Source organism: Fundulus heteroclitus, chromosome 19, assembly GCF_011125445.2.
Source record: "Fundulus heteroclitus isolate FHET01 chromosome 19, MU-UCD_Fhet_4.1, whole genome shotgun sequence".
Lineage (NCBI taxonomy): Eukaryota > Metazoa > Chordata > Actinopteri > Cyprinodontiformes > Fundulidae > Fundulus > Fundulus heteroclitus.
In genome coordinates, this window is record NC_046379.1 from 23,621,659 (window position 1) to 23,643,043 (window position 21,385).

Sequence of the window (21,385 nt, forward strand, 5' to 3'; positions counted from 1 at the left end):
TGCATCAGACATCAGGAGGTATCATGTGTTCTTTTCATGCAGTTATATCACGCTGGAAAATGCAGCCGGTTCCATCTGTTAGCCGAATGGCCAGTCGTGAACTGGAATATCAAGAGGAGAATATCACATCAGACCAATAAAAAAACAACGTTGTAGTACAGAAATGTGAGCCTAATGAACAGTATGTTTAAATACCTGCTTAAAGGTTATTATTTTCAAAACGTACTTAGAATCTGGCAAATGAGCCTCATTGGAATACATATTACAATTTATGGAAGCTGGCTGTGTTTGACTAATCAATACAATTGTGTAATGTTAGCAGAATTATTTTAGAACATGGAAAATGTCAAAGATTTTTAAGATAAGCAAGGCTTTCTCGGACAAATGCAAATCAACTGACCAGTCAAACTGTTCAGCCAAACAGATGTAATGTGATTTAGAGATTGCAATGGAGCCTGTGGGCAAAATGCTGTATATCATGAGCAGTGGGAGCAGTCTGACATGTTATAAAAACTTCACTGGAACAACTTGACCTTCTAATTTATTATAACAAGCTTTCAAACACATGTATTCCCCCTTTTTATTAAATTGCAGTTTTGCTGACATTTGGAGAGTTTGCTTCCATGGACTACTTATTCAAAATTGTTGCTTAAAGATGAGGTTGCGACCCAAAACTGTGAGGTACTTGGATGGATGCAGTGTGATAAAGCTTTACAGTACAGCCTGTGCAGCCTATTTACTGTGTGATCTGGATTATATGTTCAAATCTGCATGACAAGAATTAAGCTACATAGTCTTTATACCTTTAAAGCAGAAGTTTCTAATTTTTTTGCCACAGGGGTCAAAATTGTCAAGTTGCAAGTAGTTGTGGGCCACAATATTTGAGAGGACATTTAGTAATTCATAGTAAATTTAGAAACTATTTTATTGTAACAATTTTCAATTTTACTAGCTTAAAAATAAATCAATGCAGATTTGAAAAAGTTCTTGCATATGTTTTCTGAATAACAAGAAAGGGATACATGTCCCCCTGTTTTCAAAAGATCTTGCTTTATTTAACCAGGTTTGATAGACGGATTGGCCCAAGTCTGCTTTTAAGTGAAAAATCACTGGATATTTGCGGTTTTGTTAACTATTAAATTCAATTTAATTTGATAAAAGATGAATTGTGCTTTTCATTTTAGAATGGTTTTAATATGGCAGATTCTTTTTAAAAGATCTGTCCTTTGTGAAAAAATTAAGTGTCTGAATCAAACTACCTGGGCTGGTGAACAAAATTTGTGCCAGTCCCAAATTACGGTCCAGGGGATGCACAAAATCATTTTGAGGGCCGTAAATGGCCCCCGGGTTGCACTTTGGCCAGCCCTGCCTTGCAACTTAATCAGTTTGAAGACAGGCTCACAGAAAAAGACTCCGAGCTCCTTTCAGGAAGATTTATCTGACGATCTGTGGACTGATTGGTTAATTAGTTAGTTAAGTAATAAATCTCAAGATGTCTGTATATAGTGTATATTGATGGGTATGGTATTGTGGATGGGACAGTGAGTTGAAAAAAGTATTCATGTCTCCTAAACTTATTCACATTTTGTCAGGTTCCAGTCATAAACTTCTATGTATTTTAAAGGGATTCCACGTGATCCGACCAACACACTGTAGCTGAAAGAAAATAATACATGGTTTGTAAAATTCTTCAGCTCATTCTGAAAAGTGTGGCATCTATGCGAGACCATATTTAGTAGAATGACATTGAGGCTGTATGTTTAGAGGAGTTCCCCTGCTGGAAGGGGAACCCAGTTTCCAATCGTTTGCAGCCTTTAACAGATTTACTGTTTCCACCTTGCCATCAACTCTGAGCACCATCCCTGCCTCTGCTAAAGAAAGACATCCTGACAGCATGATGCCACCACCATGTCTAACAGCAGGGATGAGGTGTTCAGGGGGATCTTCACTGTTTTCCACCACACTTCATTTTTTGTAGACAGTTAAAAAAGTTCAGTTTCGGTCTCATCTGACCACAGAACCCTCATAGATCGCTCTGATTAATGCTCCTTACCCAGCGTGTCAGTTTAGATTGGTCTTTATGATGCTGTTTGTTCACTGTTGTTCTCTTAAAAAACTTCTGGGGCCTTCACAGAACCACTGGATTCGTACTGAGACAAGGGTTCAAACAAATAGACTGCATTATTGAATAGGCAAGGCAAATTTATTTATATAGCACATTTCAGTATAAAGACATTGCAAAGTGCTTTACATGACTAAAATACAGGAAAATAAAACAGAATAAAAGCAAGAAGGAATAAAATTTAGAAACAAAATAGAACATGGAAAAATAGAAACTAAAAGCAAACAATAAAAACAGTTTAACTAGAACAGTCGAAGGCAATCCTGAACAAATGTGTTTTTAATCTTGATTTAAAAGAAATCAGACTTTCAGCACTTTTACCGTTTTCTGGAAGTTTGTTCTAGATAAGTGGAGCATAGGAACTAAATGCTGCTTCTCCGTGTTTGGTTCTGGTTCTGGTTCTGGTTCTGCAGAGCAGGCTGGAGCCAGAAGACCTTAGTGGTCTGGAGGGTTGATACACTGATAACAAGTCTGTGATGTATTTAGGTGCTAAGCCATTCAGTGATTTATAGACTAACAGAAGTATATTAAAGTCTATTCTCTGAGATACAAAGAGCCAGTGTAAGGACTTTAGAACTGGGGTGATGTGCTCTACTTTCTTAGCCTTAGTGAGGACGCAGCCTGCAGCATTCTGGATGACTCCTGAAGGCAATTGGCTTTTAACTGGATTTATTTTAGCAAGAATATGATTGAATACAAATGTATGGCACATTTTTCTCATTTTCATTTGTTAAAAAAGATGGAAAAGCATATTATTACCCCTTCATAATCAAACAAAATACAACAGAGGGTTCCAGTTGTATCATAAAAGAAATGAATCAACAATAAATCTTGGGGTTTAAAATCTTCTGCAAGAGGTAAGATATAAAACCATTCTCCAAAGTTAAATGCAAAACGCAAGCAAGATTGCCCATATTTCCGAAGCTAATGGACCCATATAAAAAAACAAAAACTTCATTTATTTAGTGCATGACTGAGACCAAACGGTCACTTTGTGTGACTTTTTAAGCTCAGACATAATGGAAATGCTTCCTAAAAGCACGCCAGGAAGAGAAATCCCATTAAACATGAACAAAGTGCTGAGTAATAAATATTTAACTTAATTTACATTTTTGTCTCTCTGTGCTTGGAAAGACTTTGTCGCTGGTGGATGACTTTTGATATATTTCTGCTCTTTGCACAGTGTTTTTACTTTGATCATGAACGAGGGAAACAAGCAGCTCAGGCTTTTTGGGGCTCAGTCTTGCATAACTGAGAAGATGACCAGGGATGCTGAATTTTTCCATACACATCGTGTTTACATAACCCTGCAGCCCCCTCCTGGCACTGATTTTTAAACGTTTTACTCCGTCAACAAAACCAAAAAAAAGGATTAGATACGTGGTGATTAGTTTAGGAATATTCCATCATTTATGCCTGTCTACTGTTAATACAATTTGATTTTCTTCGTAGTATTTTTCCTCTTTATTTTTAGAGGACCTAACTTGATACAAAGCAATGCAGTTTGTAGTTTAACTGCTCGGTTTTATGTAACTTTGTAGCAGAATGCTTAAAATATCATATGACATCAATTTAATCACTTTTTACTCTGTTAATGGACCAGCAAAAAAATGCATGGAAAATGATGCATGACATGCATCGCTGTTGATCTATAGTGAAGCTTTACAGCAGCGGATACAACAAAAGTAAAACATAGCACAGGTCCCCTTAAAACAAGAGCAGCCGTGTCACCTAAAGCACAACAAAGGGAGACCTTGGGAAATCAGAGGGAAAGATCTCCAAACTCATGACAGGCATTCATGTTAATCCGATCAGATGCTCCGAGACACTGATGCTGTTATGTGAACCTCATTAGGGAGTTAATAAGTCGAATAATTAGAGTCACAACTCTGGTTAACTGGAAACAGCTGATGTTTTCTCCAGCGAGAGCAGCGGCCTAACTGCTGAGGCCTGACGAAACCTAATCCAATAAAAACACACAAGGGGGTCTGAGCGAGTCGGGCCGCATGTGCGTGCATGCGCCTGCTACCTGGTCGTTTCACAGGATCCACTTCCAGTGTGAGAACCCCATTGTTAACTAGCGGCCCAGTCCCTTTTAGGCCTGGCAGTGGACATGAAATTAGATTAGAAACCGTGAATGTCAGAAGAGTTTTGAGATTATCACGGCTTGACTGTAAACGTCTGCGAGAGAAAAAAAGGCAGCAGAAAATGACATTTATTACATTTGCACAGTGGGGAGTGTGTAAAAAAATCAAAGCATCAAACAGGAGCACTTGCAGTGTTATTTTTAGGACAACAGGCAAGGAACTTGTCTGACCTATGTTTGAGATCTCTCTGATTAAGTAATCACATCTGCTCGGTGAAAAGAAGATGCGACTTGCTTCCAAAATATCTTTCTGGCAAAGATGTCATGGCAATTTGGTCCCAGGGGGGGTAATGGGCTGCATAGATTGGACTTAGATCTTCCTTCTGTCTGGCTTTGAACCCAGAAGATTACCATCCTTCAGATCAGGATGTACTTTGGGTCTGTTCGCAGAAAACTGTTACCCAGTATCAGCATCAGCTCCGTTCGATGTAAACGCCCAACGAGCGGTGAGGACGGCGCGAAAAGACTGAGAGACTTTTATTTTGCCTTTTTATTTTATTATTATTTGGGCCGTTCACATGTGAACATCATGACTGGCAATCAAAGAAACCTAAAGAAGTCGGAAACTCAAGTTTATTGATTTAGGTAAAATCAGAACCAGCTGACTGAGGAGAGAAAACACAATTTAGACTTTTGGCTTGCTATGTTTGCGGCGCTCAGTTTGGAGACGGAGGAAGAAGCTATCAGGAATGAAAACAAGTGAAGAAATCTTTTTCACTTGCTTGGTTGAAAACCAAAATGCATGAGTCCATGTATGACATGTGGAGTGCAATTACTATTTTGACATTATGGTTTTAGAATGTGTGTCCTTTGATTTCATTGTGTTCCTTTGATTTATTGTCTGTTTTCTATTCATCTCAAATGACATTAAATTGTTTGTTTGCATGTTGGTCTCTTGGAGGGTTAGAATGTGTATTTCACTGCTGAGCACTGTTTCTTCTTGCCCTTTAAATTAGACACATATCAAATATTCCAATTAAAAACCTCTCGCTATATTAAAGCTCTAATGCCCCTAACCTTCCTCCTTGGAAAACACTTCCTGAAACTGAATGAACGCTTTTGTTGCCATCTAGTGGCTGTCGGTGTCATTTGTTTTCCTGTTTTCTCTGGAAATGTTCTTGATTTTTAAACATCTGGCGCTTTAATTCATCTTTAATTCAAGGTCTTTAATATATAAAGGTCTTATGTTGAAATTTGCTCAAAGATGTCTCTTGATTGAAGACCAAGCTAAGGAAAATGCATAAATTTGACAAAATGGCTTGCAAATGTGACTAGAATTAGTACGATAGACCAACTAGTAGTGTAGAGTGTAGTGCTGGATTGTGATGAGGGAAGAAAGAAATGTATTTTCTCAAAGGTGTGGCATGTATTCGTGTTTCTCTGCCTTTACCATCCCTAAAATAAGATTCAGGGCAACCAATTTCTGCCAGAGGGCAGAGTCCTGATCACTTGATTGATCCGTTTTCTGAAAATGAAAGAATGTTTCACAATTGCTTGCCTGCGGAGACATGGCGGTCGACCTAAACTGACATGTAGGGCAAGGAGAAATGAAGACAAGAGGCTGTGAACTCTGAAGGCGCTGCAGCCACAGATCCATATACTGGGTTCTGTGGTCAGATGAGACCAAGATTTAAGTTTTTGTGGTGGAAAACTAGTACTGGAGTCTGGAGATCACCCTGGACACACCATGCCCACTCTGTGACACAGTGGTGGCAGCATCAGAAGAAGTCCTGAATCCATTGTTCATGTGGAAGGCAGCGCGTGAAAGCGATGGGTTAGATGAGATCACGGCTGAACTTTATTGGCGTACATGCCGAACATTATCTGTGGCGGAAACCTAACACCACACATCAGTCTAAACACACCACTCCTGCAAGTGAAACCTGGCGGCAGCAGCATTTCGCTGTGGTGGTGGGAAGTGGAGGGGGGGGGGGATGTCAGAGTCGATGGGAAGGTGGATACGGTTATCTGTTAGAGGCTGACAAAGACTTGAGAGTAAAAGAGTTGAGAACAGCCACCCTACACACACGGAGACCGCAGAGCTTCAAAGGAAGGATTTACTTCGCAGGAAATCGTGTGAAAATGGCCTAGTCAAAGTCCAGACCTAGATACAACTGAGAATTTTTGTCATTGTTACAGACGCTCTCCATCCCACTCTGACCGAGCTTATTTACAATAAATAAATAAATATATAAAAACACTGATATTTCACTCTAGCTGTGCAAAGCTGATAGAGACTTACCTCAAACGACCTGCAGCTATAATTGCAGCAAAGGTGGATTCTACAAAATATTGACATGGACTGATTAGAAATCCCCGCCGCACTCCCCAGGTTTCATTTGTAAAAGTGAGAATCATCATATATCAGTTTCCATTCGCCGCAAAACTAGCTGCCCTGCCTTAGTCTAACGCACAACGATGGGTGCGAATACTTTGCCTAGGCGCCCTCCCTGGACCAGGCGAGTGGACCGCCAGACGGAACAGAGAGGTCGGATGCTTTTGCTGTGGTTTCGCGGGGGATTCCTCAACCAGCGGTGGTTTTTCATTCATGCTGCTCGGCTTTCTTTATAGGAACCCGGAGTCAGGCAAGCAACAACAGAGCGTGAGCGTCTGCAGCCGAGTGACTCTGCAATAAAAATCCCCTTTGAGGAACAAGTCGAGTGTGACTCAGACTCACAGGGTGCGGTGGAAATAGCTCATTATGCGGATCCATGAGCCTGTCATTGGAAATAACCCTATCACCATGCCTCCCACACACGCGCTAAAGCCTTCCCCCAGTTTCCCCCTTTTTTTTGCTTCCAATTCAGCTTTTTATTTCCTTGCAGCTCTCTCGGGGCAGTTGCACTGTGAGCAACGGTGAGAGCTACAGTGCAGTCAGGGTGACATTCAGCTAAATCTGAAGCTTTTAGCACAGAAACACCAATATCAGAACGACAAAAAACGTCACTGCTTCTCCCCAAGTTTGAGCCTTTAGGTCACACCCCTTGAGGAGATTAAATATCTGAAACACTTCCTGTTTCCCTTTCCCGAAATGTTGCTGGTGTCCCGGATCAAGCTCCGTTTTAACCTGCGAGTGAAACGGGACAGAAATGCACTTTCTGGATAATGTCATGCGCTTTCACCCAAAAAGAAGAATGTAGACTATCATAACATCAGGCGTCCTTGTGATAAAATCCTGGCGAGGCCGGCCTTCATTTTTACTGTCTTTCCATGTGACGCCAGAGGAATGCAGAAAGTTTTGTTTCTAATGGCCATTCCTCTTAAACAAGTGTATCTGCGATGATGGTTAGCATTACAGCGAAGTCCTCTCAGGGTGCCCGAGCCATCGCAACACTGACCGGACCTACCTCCTGCTTCCTACATGAGCCGGATTAATTAGGGAGCACAAGGAAAACAGCCGCAGGTTATCTACAGAAAACTCCCGTCGGTACAAGTAAGGGATCAAATATTCTGTCGTTGTAGTTGAACCTGATTTCTTCTAATACACCTGTGATCTTGAGGCCTCAAATCAGGCCTTTAACTGGACTCCTCAGGAGTAAAACATCTAAAAAATATGGAAAAACATTCAGTTTTCTGAACAAGAAAAAAACAGACTTCATTTGAGGGTAGTTTCACTGTAAAATAGTTCAGTTCATTGTATGATAGCTTCCTTCAGACAAGATTGCAAGCCTGATCCTTTTTTTTGTTGTTGCTCTGGAACTTGTTTGGTGAGTGTTGAGGAATGTCCTGCTGGATCATCGTTCATCTGAGATGGCTTGATACAGGAGAGGCAGAGACTATTGATTTTAAAGGCTGTCCGGGGTCACGTCTCAGTGAGACTGCAGGCATGACTGAGTCTGGGCCTGCTGGTGTGCCTTCACACATTTTGCTCAGAAACAAGTCTCAGTATTTCACCTAATGACACTTTGCCGCTCCTTCAGCTGCCTCGAGGCCTGTAAAATCAAATAAAGGCAACAACTCTAGGATAACTTTTGTTTTACTTTTGATTTGCTTACATGAAGTATGAAGGGACACTATTCTTCTTCCTGAGTGTAACTGACAGCTTCAGTATTCTACAGTGCGTTGCACCAGTATTTACACCCTTTGCACATCACATTTTGTCACAGTGCAGCCACAAATTTACCAAGACAGACCAAAAGAAAACAACGTAGCACAGAGTTGTGAAGTAGGAGGAGCAGGATAAATTAGCATTTTATTTCCATATAAAACCCCGCCTTTTACTAGAAAGCCACAGGCTTCTAGAGAAGACTTGCAAGAAGAATGTTGGATTTCTTAAAAAAAAACAAAAACAATAAGCCACAGGACGTCCCATTTGCAATTTGTCATAAGCCATTTATGGATGACAGCAAGAAAGAAGATGCTCTGATCCGATGAGTCCAAAAAGTAAGCTTTTTGGCCTACCTGCAAAACTGTGGCCGACTGCGTGGCAGAAAAACTAACACAGCAATATCCCCACTGTGGGACCTGGTGGTGGCAGCACCATGCAGTGGGGATGCGTTTCTACAGCACTGAGAGAAAAGCCAGTCAAGCTGATGGTAAGATAGACGGTGCTAAATATGTGGGGTTAATAAGGGTGTCTCAATAAGTGTCACATAAAACAACAAAAATTCACCCCAAAACATGCAACATGCACATACAATTTTTCGTTGTAATGTGATGAAATGTGGAAACGTTCAAGGGGTGTGAATACTTTCCCAAGGAACTGCCTCTTTTTAAACGTCTGCGATCAACAGTAGGAGCAGTATGAGGCGCATCAAGCTGATCTGCAGCTGCTCCACTGAAAATCCGGCCAGGCCTTTTCAGTGCTTCTACTTTTATTCGTCTTTAGTTTTTTTTTCCTGGACTGTGACTCCTAAAACCTCTCCCCTTAACCTGTCTGAAAAGTTGCAGATGTTGTTGCTCTGAATTTTACATCTCCAGCTTCTGCCATTAATAAAAGCCGCTTTGTTTCGCTCTTTTTTTGTCGCAAAAAGTGTGGTAGAGCTCCACGTGATTTTAATTTTAAACGACAGATTTAACAACACTAACAAAGATTAATCTCACATACTTGAGAGCCTTTTGAAAAGACTGTCCGTTCAAGAAATACTTATTTCAGAATCTTCTGACAGCAACGTTTCGTTTTCACAGCTGCTCTCTTCAGCTCCCTGTAGCACAGCATCGTCTTCCAGAACTTTAGCATGTTAATCTTTTAGCTCACACACACCCCTCCTATCAGCACGGTCTTTGGCTGTGTCATAAACAGAAAAAAGTGCTTTTAGAATCTACTTCCTGTTCAGTAGCAGGTCTCACAGACACAGCAGAGCGTTTATCAGCTAAGGCTATCAAAATCTTGCGCCTGACATGAAATGGGTGGAGAATTATACATGATTTTCTTTGTTAAAATACAAACCAGAGAGGCTTGGTGTGCCTTGTGTTCAGCAACTTTTACTCTGACACCCTAAAACAAAATTCAGTGCAACCAGTTTTAACTCGGAAGACCAAGGAACATATCCGACAGGTCAGATATAAAGTTGTTGAGGTGTTAAAAGCAGGGTCAGAGTATGGATGTTTAATCAAGCATCTGAAAATGAAAACAAAATGGCACAACTGCAGACATGGTCGTTCATCTAAACTGACAGGCTGGACGACAAGAATATTGCCCAGAGAAGCCGCAAAGGGGACTATGGTGACTCTGGAGGAGCTGCAGAGATCCACAGCTCACCAGGGAGAGTTAGTCAACAGGACAAGTGTTCGTTAAATGCTCCAAAAACACGGCAAGAAGTTTCAACACTGCAAAAACAGAACTTAAAATAAGTAAAATGTTCTTAAAATGAGTGTGTTTGTCCTTGATTTGAGCAGGTAAATAAGATGATTTGCCAATGGAATAAGATTTTTGCACTTAAAATAGGAACAATTCATCTCCATCATCTTATTTCAAGTGCAGGATGTCTAATTATCTTATTTTAGGGGTCAAAATACTCATTCCATTGGCAAATAATCTTATTTAACTGCTCAAATCAAGGACAAATACATTAACTTTAAGAACATTTTACTTATTTTTAGATCCGTTTTTGCAGTGAACTTAACTTTTTCTAAAGCCGTTTAGGGGGAAACGGAAAACATCTAAAAAGAGGGTAAGATGAGACCAAAATGTAACTATTGCTCCCACACATGCAATCAGCCTTAGCACACCATACCCACACTGAGACACGGCGGTGGCAGCATGCCGCTGTGGGGAGGCTTTTTCTTCGGCCGGGACGGAGAAGAACACAAATGCAAGGCACTCTTTTCAGATTCCTATTTGTGAAGACGTTTGAAAACCACGTATGCGTTCACTTTCACTTCACACCTCGTCTCAGTGAAGCATTTTGAAGTTTGTGGTTAGAAAGTGACAGAAATGTTTAGGGGGTATGGAAGCTTAGTTTTTCTTGCTCACAGAATCTAACTCCTCTCCCGTTGTTTCTTTCAGACATGAGAGACAGGCTGGGACACCTGCATACGGTCCAGACTGATTCTGAGGGCTTCAGCACTGTGGAGCTGAACGGCCTCTCGGACCACGGGGCAGACTCTGACCAGGATCTAGACGGGATCCTGAAGGAGGCCCAGCGGATACGTCTGGAGATCCAGCAGATCCAGAACGACATCAGCGATCTAAAGGAGGTGAACTACGAGGCGTTAAACAAGACGTCGTTCCCTGCTGCCACAAAGCGGGACTCCAATGCGATCGGGGTGGACGTCAAGCGCAGGGGCGAAGCGGTGTTGCAGCAGCTGCACAGGCTGAACGATCTCCGGGGTGAGCTGGAGGCCCAGCGCGGCGTCTCTGACCCGGCGGCCCGCGTGGCGCGGACGCAGTACCACTATCTGAGCAACGCCCTGCGGGAGGTGATGTTCAGCTACAACGACACCGAGATGAGCCACAGGGAGGCTTGCAAGCGCCACATCCAGAGGCAGCTGGAGGTGGTGGGGAGGGAGGTCAGCGAGAAGGAGCTGGAGGAGATGATAGAGGGCGACGAGCTGACCGTGTTCAGCGTCCAAGCGACGGGGCCGACCGTCCGCTCGGCCCTCGTGAGCATCGAGAACCGACACCGGGAGCTGCTGGAGCTGGAGAGGAGAATCGAGGGGATCCAGGAGATCTTCTTGGACGTGGCCGTGCTGGTGGAGGAGCAGGGGTCGGGGGTGGAGAACATCGAGAAAAACGTCCAGAACGTGGAGGTGGTCGTTCAGGAGGCCACGTTCAAGCTGGAAAGGGCCAAGGCTTCAGATAAAAACAACCCTTTCAAGAAGATGTTTTGTGGCTGTTTTCCTTGTTACAATTGATAAGTTTGTTTTAGGGCTTTATGTCACAAGAATGATTGATGGTGCCGATACACAGAAGGAAAAAAAATAAGATAAGCAGCCGCTCTAAAAAACAAGTCACTGACAGGAATTATGAGACCAAATATGACTGTGGTGTCAGAAACCGAGAAACTATCGGCATCACAGGAAAAGGCTTAGAGCTGGACTGATCGAACTGGATAATCATAGATATATAAAAGTCTAATTCTCTTTTTATTAATCTCTTCAAATTCAGAAGCGTACATATCTTAGAGTTTGAGGCCTATTAGGGAAAGCCTGGATGCTAATGCCGTGGCTTTGTAAGCGTTTTGTAATTACAGTTTTTATTGATTGCTTTGACGCAGCAGTCAACTCAAAACCCACATTTTTCAAAACAGTTAACGCAGAGGCCTAAACAGTGGCACCAATGGTCAAAATTACACATTTTGTTTGCAAAAGGCTCCAACTCTGCCAAAACATTTAAAATATGGACCAAAAGCGAATTTTGCCCTCAAAACAACACAACCTGCACACAAATGTGTGAGCCCTTCCAATCATTCGTTACACAAGGGGCAACAAAATACAAAACACCACACTCAATGTGAATCAGTGCAGCATTGCTGGTCATTGTAGCCAAAGACTGTACGCAGCTTACATGGCAGTGTCATTTGTAGTCAAATTTGCCTTTTTGCAAAAAATGGATCCAGAGTCAGATGTGCTGTGATCCAAATTTTATTAATTATTCATTCTTTTTTGTCAGATTGTGGCTACAAATGAAATATTCCAACAGAAGATACTAGAGCTCTCTGTTTCTTCTAGTCTCTTCTCTCTTGACGAATGGGCCACATGGCCTCATCTTCATCACACTCAATATTTTCCCATGCGATGCACCTAGGGAAAAATCTTCTTGCATGCCTGATCCATCCTTGACATGCATCTGCATCTATATCATGGGCAGCAGCAGTCATTGCATTGAGCAAGGGCATCTGCTCATAAAGGCAGTGATCCTGTACCTTCCATCTCCATGCACTGAAGAATTCCTCTACAGGAATAGATAAAGATATATCTGCATATACTGTATAGCAGCAATACCTGCTCTCCCGTCAAAAAACTCTTACAATGGATGCAACCGTGTTTCTATTGAGAAAAGGTTGGACTCTCTGTCCCGCCCCTCTAAGTGAAAGGCCATGATTTACCACATGATCAATCATAGTTGCCCAAATTTTGTCTGTAACTTGAGCCCTTCTAGCTACACACAGCAAACTCGCACACAGATTCCTCTTCCTCATAATCTTCTTCCCCTGACCCATCTACCTCTTACTCTGACTCTCATCTGCCTTAGACCATCCATGCTTGCAAAGAACAACACACAACATGGCACCTTTTACGTAAAGCCTGCATACTGGTTGCAGCGTCATGTTGTGTGGAGTATTATTGTTATTATTTTATTCTTTGCAGGAGGAGGGACTGGTGCACTTAACAAAAAAGATGGCATCATGAGGAAAGAACATTATGTGGAAATATTGATTTGAAAGCTTGAGCACAAAAGGGTTTTCCAAATTGACATACTGCCAGTTTAGTTACAAAGTGACTTAAGGACAACAAAGTCAGTATTTTGAAAAGGTGGTCATGACAAAGCCCTGATCTCAGTCCCGTAGAAAATATGCGAGCAAGGCTGTAAAGGTGTGCGTGAGCAAGGCCTACAACGCTGACTCCTTCATTACAGTTCTGCTTGAAGGAATGGGACAGAATGTACAAGGCAAATCTAATAAACACTAAAGAAATGTATGCATTATACTTATATTTATAATGTTTTTTCTTTTGTCTTCTGTCTTTGTCTTGACTCAAATTCACAATGTGCATTTGAGTGACAATAAAGTTTGTCTAAGCCTAAGTCTAAGTATGTGTACGTGTATATGACTAAATAGGACTATCCTATATGTGTCCTATATGTATATATTACATATTTATAACCCTACACACACACACAAACACACACACACAAACACACACACACACACACACACACGCACGCACAGATCCTTTTTTTAAATACTTACTGAGGACCGTGCCTTGACTGCATTCATTACAACCCTTTCCACGGCCTGACCCTAAAACTAACCATTACCATTATAGACCTATCACCTTACCCTACCCTGAACCTAATTGATGCTTTAGTTCTAAAACTAAACCCTAGCTAAAAATGTGAGAACCAAAAAAGGTCCCCACTTTACATCAAAGTCCTCACTTTACTAGTAAAATGCACAAAACATTTTCTCACTCAGCTGCAAGTTCAGTACAAGTACACACACGCATAGCTATAGTCATATTCAATGAAACAGAATATTATCGAAGTTCATTTAATTCAGTAACTCAATTCACTACATGACGTATTAATATTTCAAGGCCTTCATTTCTGTCAATTATGATCCCCCCCACCTCCAGCTGATAAAAACAGCAATTAAGATTAGAATAGTGCATCAGACCAATTACGTAAAAAGCTGAATTTTTCATACAGAAATAGGGGGCTTGATAAAAAAGTATATTTAGTACCAGCTTAAAATATGTCTGTATTACCTGAAAATCTTGGTTCCTTTTTGATGACCTTAAAATATGTGGGGAAACTATTTATACTTGTTTATATGTGCAACAATTCTAACTGAGCTAACATTTACTGTACTTTCTGCTGCTTTACATTTTCCAACCGTTGGCATCATATTTGCTAATATTTTGATGTGAACATCTGTAGTACGTTGAGATAAAAAATCAAAAAACTCTGTTCTTGTACAGTATTACTGTTCCCGCTCAACCGTGTTTAGCATCACAGAGGGTCCAGAGCATGTCCGAGCAGACAGCAGCTGGATGAGGGCCAAGGTAGGTTCTGGGCCGGTGTTGATACAGGAGATCCATCAGAGGGCCAACGCAGAGACACACACCTACACCTCAGGGCAGTTTATTAATTAAACACTTAAATATCTCATTACTGTAATCATGCTAACAAATACACAGAAATGATGTGCTAAACTGAAATAAACATGTAAATTTCTCCTTTCACAGAATCATGACAAACTGTCTTGTAGTTATGTGCACCAGCATAGAGTATCAGTTTATTTCTCTGGTCTGGAAGTAACTGGAGAAAATACTCCAATCTAACGCCTCCGTATTAAAGTTTGTATTTTTATATGTTGCAATATTCCTACTGACTTTGCCTCTGATCCCTGTTTGGGCGGGTTCACTCTGATGAAATATGAAAGTTAAAACCTCTGGGTGACTTTCTGATTAGTTCTTGGAGTCGCATAAGCTCATTTCCTTGCAGCAGCCGATGAGTAGATTAGAGAAGATTACTTTAAAGCCTCGGTTGCACAAACCGTCTCTGAGACGGATACTAATTGATGCCTGGCTGGTGTGTCGATATCAGACAGCTCCTTTTCACACCCAAAAGGCAAAAACAACTGAAGCTACAAAGATGTGTTATGGTGAAGGAGTGAAATGACAAAAAAACTCTTTTTTTTTCTTGTGGACCTCCATACAGGTGTTGCGATTCTGTGGGTTCTGGGTCAGTCTGCTCAACTCGTACCCCCTTTTGACAGCAGACTATTGCGAGTTTGCCCCTTCCCTCTTCCATCTCCTACAGTCTATGAACAAATCATTTGGTACCCATGTACGTACATCATTGTTTATCAGTTCATGTTCTGTGCATGTAAGTTTTTTTTTGTCACAGATATAAAAATGACAGACGTAAAATAGATATAAAACTTTAAAATCTATTATCAACCATGGTTGCATTGATGGGCTGCAGGCAGTTGTTACCACTGTTACCTTGTTGCCTTATGCATGGAGTTGTTGGTGTATCTTATTGCAGTCATTGCTGCATGTTCTCGCTATTGTTGCTGCATGCTCTCGTGGTTGTTGTTGCATGTTCTTGCTGTTGTTACTGTATGTTTTCGCTTTTGTTACATGCATATCCTTATTGTTGCATGCATGTTTTCACTGTTGTCGCTGCATGTTGTTGCTGGTTTTATCTGTCCTCGCTGTCATTGCAGCATGTTGTCACTGTTGTTGCTGCATGTTCTCATTGTTGCTGCTGTATGTTTTCACTGTTGCATATATATATATATATATATATATATATATATATATATATATATATATATATATATATATATATATATATATATATATATACATATATATATATGCAACGTATATATATATATATATATATATATATATATATATATATATATATTTCGCTGTTGTTACATGCATATCCTTATTGTTGCATGCATGTTTTCACTGTTGTCGCTGCATGTTGTTGCTGGTTTTATCTGTTCTCGCTGTCATTGCAGCATGTTGTCACTGTTGTTGCTGCATGTTCTCATTGTTGCTGCTGTATGTTTTCACTGTTGCATATATATATATATATCACATTTGCATTTGGAGGTTATTTATATATATATATATATATATATATATATATATATATATATATATATATATATATATATATATATATATATATATATATATATATTATAATTTCACTCAAATTCTAACTGTAAATTTAATACCAAAGGCAATCTTTGTTGGTGAAATGTTTTTGTGTAAATAAATAAATAACTAAATCTAGATTCCTTAACCCTAACTGTGTGAGTTTTAGGGCTGCAGCCCTGCTAACTGGCTGCAGACTCTGGTTCCTGAAATCATCAGCAGGGTGTCGGGGCCGTACGTGAGGCGGGGAGGCGGGATCTTCCGCCTTTCTGCAGCACGCTGCAGTATTATGAGACAAAACTGCATGTTGAAATTCACATTAGTAACCGAGAGAAAAAGAGGAAATGAGTCTTTCATCGCTCGCTTCTCGGGCTTCTCTGAGTTTAACATCGTAGCATCGCCGGAGGATAACGCTTCAAGGTTCGTTCAGTCTTCTAACTATATTCTTTTTATTTTTATTTTTATTACCTCACATAGTTTTGTTTTTGAGTGATGGGCTGATTTCAGGTTCATGTCTCTGGCAGTTTTTTTTTCTCCGTCCGTGCGAGCAAAACACGCTTTCTGGTTTTGGGTCGAACTTTTTGACTGTTAAATAAAATTAAAAATAAATAAAGATTTTAATCGCCCCCCTTTTTTTTTATCCTTCTAACGAGACGCGCGGCTAAGAATATCTGCGCATCATCAGATCTGAGGAAGTACCAAGTCACTGGTTTCCTTCCTAGAAACCCATAAAAAGAACATCTAATGTTACGACGGGAGCTTTCTAAAAATGGAGTTTGATCAGAATAGCCTCCCAGTTTAGCCTATTCTAAAAAAAATAAAAAATAAAAATTTAAAGAACTTTTTTAAAAGTTCTTTAAAATGTTCTTAGAAGGTTGTAGTTGAAACGAAGCACGCTGAAGATGTCCAAAGGTTTGTTTAAAGTAGTGAGATGATGCAGGATATGAAAACTAATACACCTACAGCAGTGGTGTCCAGGTCAACAAAGTGTGGGTCTTAGATAAGTTCTTTTAAAATGCTTGGATGGGATTTTTAGAAATGCTATAAAGATTAGAAAGGATTAAAAGAATAATCGCTATATAGATTAAATCAATAGATTCGCTGTTGATGGTGCTGACACTTTCATTGTGATCCTGAGTAAGTTGACTATTTCTACTCAACCATTGTTGAATTTCCTCCACCTGATTGTTGTGGGTCAGAAGGTGAAAGGTTGAACTGCTAATTGTTATACATCCTATTACACTGGCCTGGCCTGAAAGACTATTTATGGGCTTCCATTGATATTACATAGCTGAACCATGATTTTACTGTATACATGATTCCCAAGAAATATGAAGTTAAAGTCCAGGCGACTCCTGAACATTTGTGGAGGAATTTAAAACAAGTGTGGCAATTTAAAAGTATAAACTTGGCCAAACATTTTCTTTGGGTATTTCTTATGAACAGCCTACATGAGCATTTAACACATACAAGATGCTTAAACAAAATTGCTTCAATTCCAAACCATTTTTAAAATGGGTGGACCCACATTTACTTCCACATTAAAATAAAGTGAATAAGAAAATGTTGTTCTGGCCGTTCCTCCATGTTAAAAAAGAAACAGTAGCCTATGTGTCATGTTGTGATTATGAGATAAAAAGTTAGTAAAGTAGTTAACTTTTTGAATTATGTTCTTTTTTTTTATGCAATTGCCAATAATTGCATCAGGGTTAAGAGGTTTAGCTCGCTAGTAAGTTGGACTTTTGCATTAGCACTGTCGCTAACTAGTTAAGGCATAAAATTATCATGAATTAAAAAATCTATTCTCACAAGGTGACCTTTTACCTGAAAACAACAGCTTAGATGAGCTGTTAATTAGCAATGAATGCCTCGAGGTGAAGCAGCTGTCTAGCAAATCTGACTTTTGCACTAGACTTTTGCATTTTATTCTAGCTTCAAATAAAATGGCATCTATCTATCTATCTATCTATCTATCTATCTATCTATCTATCTATCTATCTATCTATCTATCTATCTATCTATATATATATATATATATATATATATATATATATATATATATATATATATATATATATATATATATATGTATAAATAGATATATTTGTTTATATATATATCGTGAGACCAAAAACAATAGCTAGCTAATCCTTCACACAAGATGCTGAGTTAAATTGTAATTAAAATGATTAGCTGGAATTTGTTAGTAAAAATGTTACCAGTGCTATAGATAAAACTATTATTGGAAGGTACACATTTAGGCTAATATGAGATTGACTGAAATGTAAACAGATTTAATAGCAAATATTAAACAGCCTCCTGAATTCCTTTTTGTAGCATCCTTCGTAGGCCCAACCTCACAAAAAAGGGAGACGACAAGCGAAGGTTTGGGTTTCCCAGTCAGTAGCACCTGCTTTCATAGCAGTGAAGAGGGTTTCAGTTCAAGATAAAAGAAAAAAAAAAACCTCACAGTTTGCAACAAACAGTGGAGTTCATCATTAACTTGTTGCATGAGTGACAATTTGTTCCTTTGTTCCTGCTTTATCAACACTGACAGTGCAGCTGACTGCAACTTGTCCCAAGCCTAATTGACCATAGGAAGTAAACTTATTTTTAATGTCTAAAAAGTTTGCTAGATGTCACATAGTTTACAACACTCTTCTTGAGGTCCGGATTAACCTTTCTGCCAACCTTGCAACAAGTTCTCCTTTCTTGCGGCTGTTTTACCCAAATTTATCTTCACTGTTCCTCTTTTCAGCTCTTTCATAACTGCGTTAAGAAACCGAAGAGGCAGCTGGCTACAACTGCTCCTTAAAGGAACAGAGTGCATGTCACTTTACTGACCTACGTTTGCCAATTGTGGTCCAGTTTGTGTTTAAAAATGTCTTAAATTTGATGTTTTATTGGACAAATAATGAGAGCGGAAGGAAAAGCGAAAATTACTTCTGCTGCTCTGGTTTCTTGTAGACATTTTAAGGTTTTATGAATAGATCTGCGGTATTAGAGTGGCTTCTATTTAGTTATTTAATTGGATTTCTAAGAGTCACAAGGCCAGTTTACTTTAAAGTATTGCGATATTCTTTTAAAGAATGTGGTTAAGTTTCTTGCTCCACCTGCAGGTACAATGAAAGACCGACTGTGCGAGCTGCAGAACTTCCCCTCTACCCCCTCAGAGGGGGAGTGCGGCCCCAACGGGAACAGCATCCACAGGAACGAGGATGAGGAGCTGCTGCACCAGCATGCTGTCGTCTTTCAGGGCGAGGATGTCATGGACGACATCTACAAAGAGGCCCATACGATGAGGAAGGAGATGCTCCTCCTCAAGTTGGACGTGAAGCGTCTGGGCAAGCAGAGCACTCGCTTCCTCACGTCTGTGAGGAGGTTTAGCAGCATCAAGAGAGACTCCAATGCGCTCGGCAAGGACATCAAGGCACGGGGCGAGGCCATCTATGCACGGCTGGAGAAACTGGGGAAGCTGAGCAAGGAGCTGGAAGAAGAACACGGCCCTACGTCAGCGGTCGCTCGCATGGTCCGCTCCCAGTACGTGTCCCTGACCAGCGCCTTCCATGAAGCCATATCTGAGTACAACGAGGCGGAAATGGTCCAGAGGGAGAACTGTAAAACCCGCATTCAGAGGCAAGCAGAGATCATGGGGAAGGAGGTGAGCAGGGAGCAGATAGACGAGATGATCGAGACGGGAAAGTGGAACATCTTCTCCGACAATCTCCTTCTGGAGGGGAGGACTGCCAGATCGGCTCTGAACGAGATCGAGAACAGGCACAAGGAGCTGCTGGAGCTGGAGAGCCGCATCAGGGACATCCACGAACTCTTCTTCCAGCTGGCCCTGCTGGTGGAGGAGCAGGGCTGCATGCTGGACAACATAGAGGCCAACGTTGGCGCAACTCAGGACTATGTCGCCAAGGCTGCGGTTCAGATCAAAAAGGCTGTGGAATACAAGAAAAACAATCCATGCAAGAAACTTTTCTGCTGTTGTTTCCCTTGCTGCAGATGAGACTCAAACAGATTTTTATTAAAAGTTACAAGCAAAATCAAGCTGCGGCTCATGGCACCCAGGCCAGCAGGGACCCCCGAGTGGTGTCACGTCTTTGAATTTGTGAATTAATTTATCAAGAGTGAGACTACTTTAAATTAGTTCTAAGATTTGCCAAGTGCAAAAAATAAAAATATATATCTTATTTTTTTTTAATTTTTTTTTTAGAATTTTCCAAATTATAACCAAAACAGTCCCTGCAAGAAACCTTTGCTGATTTTTCCCCTTTCTATAGATCAAGCTTGAGCTTTTTAGATTATCATTTATTTGGGGATGAGGAGAGAGCAACTGTGGCTCAGTGTGCAGAGTAAGTGCCTTGCAATTGGAAGGTTCAGAGTTCAATTACAGTTTCTCTATCTCACATTGTTGATATTCCCCTGAGCAATGCCCATATCTCCAATATGCCTGCTGATCTGCATATCAGTGTATGAATGTGATTGGGTGAACATGGCTGGATTGGTTAGTATGACTAGAGAAGCTCTGCATCAATTCTGTCCATTTATTGATTTAAATTTCTTTTGCGCGTAGATGACCTCTACAAAGGAAAAGTTGTAATCATTAAAACACAAATATTTTCAGACTTTCACTAGTTAATCATTTCTGCTGTGCTACTGCGCACACAATAATTGCAAATTAATCAGCAAATTTTCACAGTTGTTTTTTTTTTTTTTTTTTTATAAAACAGAGGCCTTTAAATCAACTCCTACACGGGGCCCTGTAAAATCTTGGTCCGGCTCTGTGCACGTGTCTGCATTTAAATTATTTCATTTAAAATGTCGCTCTGCAGCAGCGGTGGCCGACCTCAGGTTGGTTAAAGAAGACGGAAGAGTCATTTCAGACCCGTGTTCATATGCAAACGCAGACAGTGCGATTTGGTTGTTACACTTCCTGATTGTTACTTTGATTATGTTTTAAACAGCACCAACATACATACTGTAAAGCCATGAAAACGGAAACATAAGCCCTTTCAGCTGTGTGCTGTGACTTTAAGCTTTGTAATTTTGGCAGCGCAACATATTTAAATGTGATCTTAATTTTAAATAAAGTTTAAGTTCAAGTTGCTAGTTTCGACGGCCTAAGCACGAAACTGGAAAAGAAGTCGCTCTGGTTCCTGGTGCAGCTGCTGTTGTTCAACAGGTCTTTAGAAATACATTAAGGCCTCCAATTAAGGGAAGATATGTTGACACACATTAGGAAAGGGCAGTCTGGCCATCCTAGTTTATCAACAGGCTTTTTGTTTTCTCATGTGGCTGACAACTGCCAGGCCATCTCTGCCATTTTC

The 21,385-nt window shown here is 40.4% G+C and overlaps 2 protein-coding genes across 2 annotated transcripts; both read left to right on the plus strand.

The window, feature by feature from the left end:
* Positions 1–7,571: 7,571 nt before the first annotated feature.
* On the plus strand, positions 7,572–11,952 carry LOC105932414 (syntaxin-11). Its single transcript, XM_012871578.3, has 2 exons — positions 7,572–7,701; positions 10,717–11,952. The coding sequence occupies exon 2, from the start codon at positions 10,719–10,721 to the stop codon at positions 11,562–11,564; it is 846 nt and encodes a 281-aa protein (XP_012727032.2). The 5' UTR covers positions 7,572–7,701; positions 10,717–10,718; the 3' UTR covers positions 11,565–11,952.
* A 4,335-nt stretch (positions 11,953–16,287) lies between these two features.
* stx11a (syntaxin 11a) lies at positions 16,288–20,773 on the plus strand. The gene is made up of 2 exons (XM_036151132.1): positions 16,288–16,472; positions 19,172–20,773. Exon 2 carries the CDS (start codon positions 19,177–19,179, stop codon positions 20,062–20,064), a length of 888 nt encoding a protein of 295 aa, XP_036007025.1. The 5' UTR covers positions 16,288–16,472; positions 19,172–19,176; the 3' UTR covers positions 20,065–20,773.
* Positions 20,774–21,385: the final 612 nt, after the last annotated feature.

Coding starts and splice junctions, on each gene's coding strand:
- LOC105932414 (XM_012871578.3), top strand. CDS start 10,719: ATGAGAGACAGGCTGGGACACCTGCATACGGTCCAGACTGATTCTGAG.
- stx11a (XM_036151132.1), top strand. CDS start 19,177: ATGAAAGACCGACTGTGCGAGCTGCAGAACTTCCCCTCTACCCCCTCA.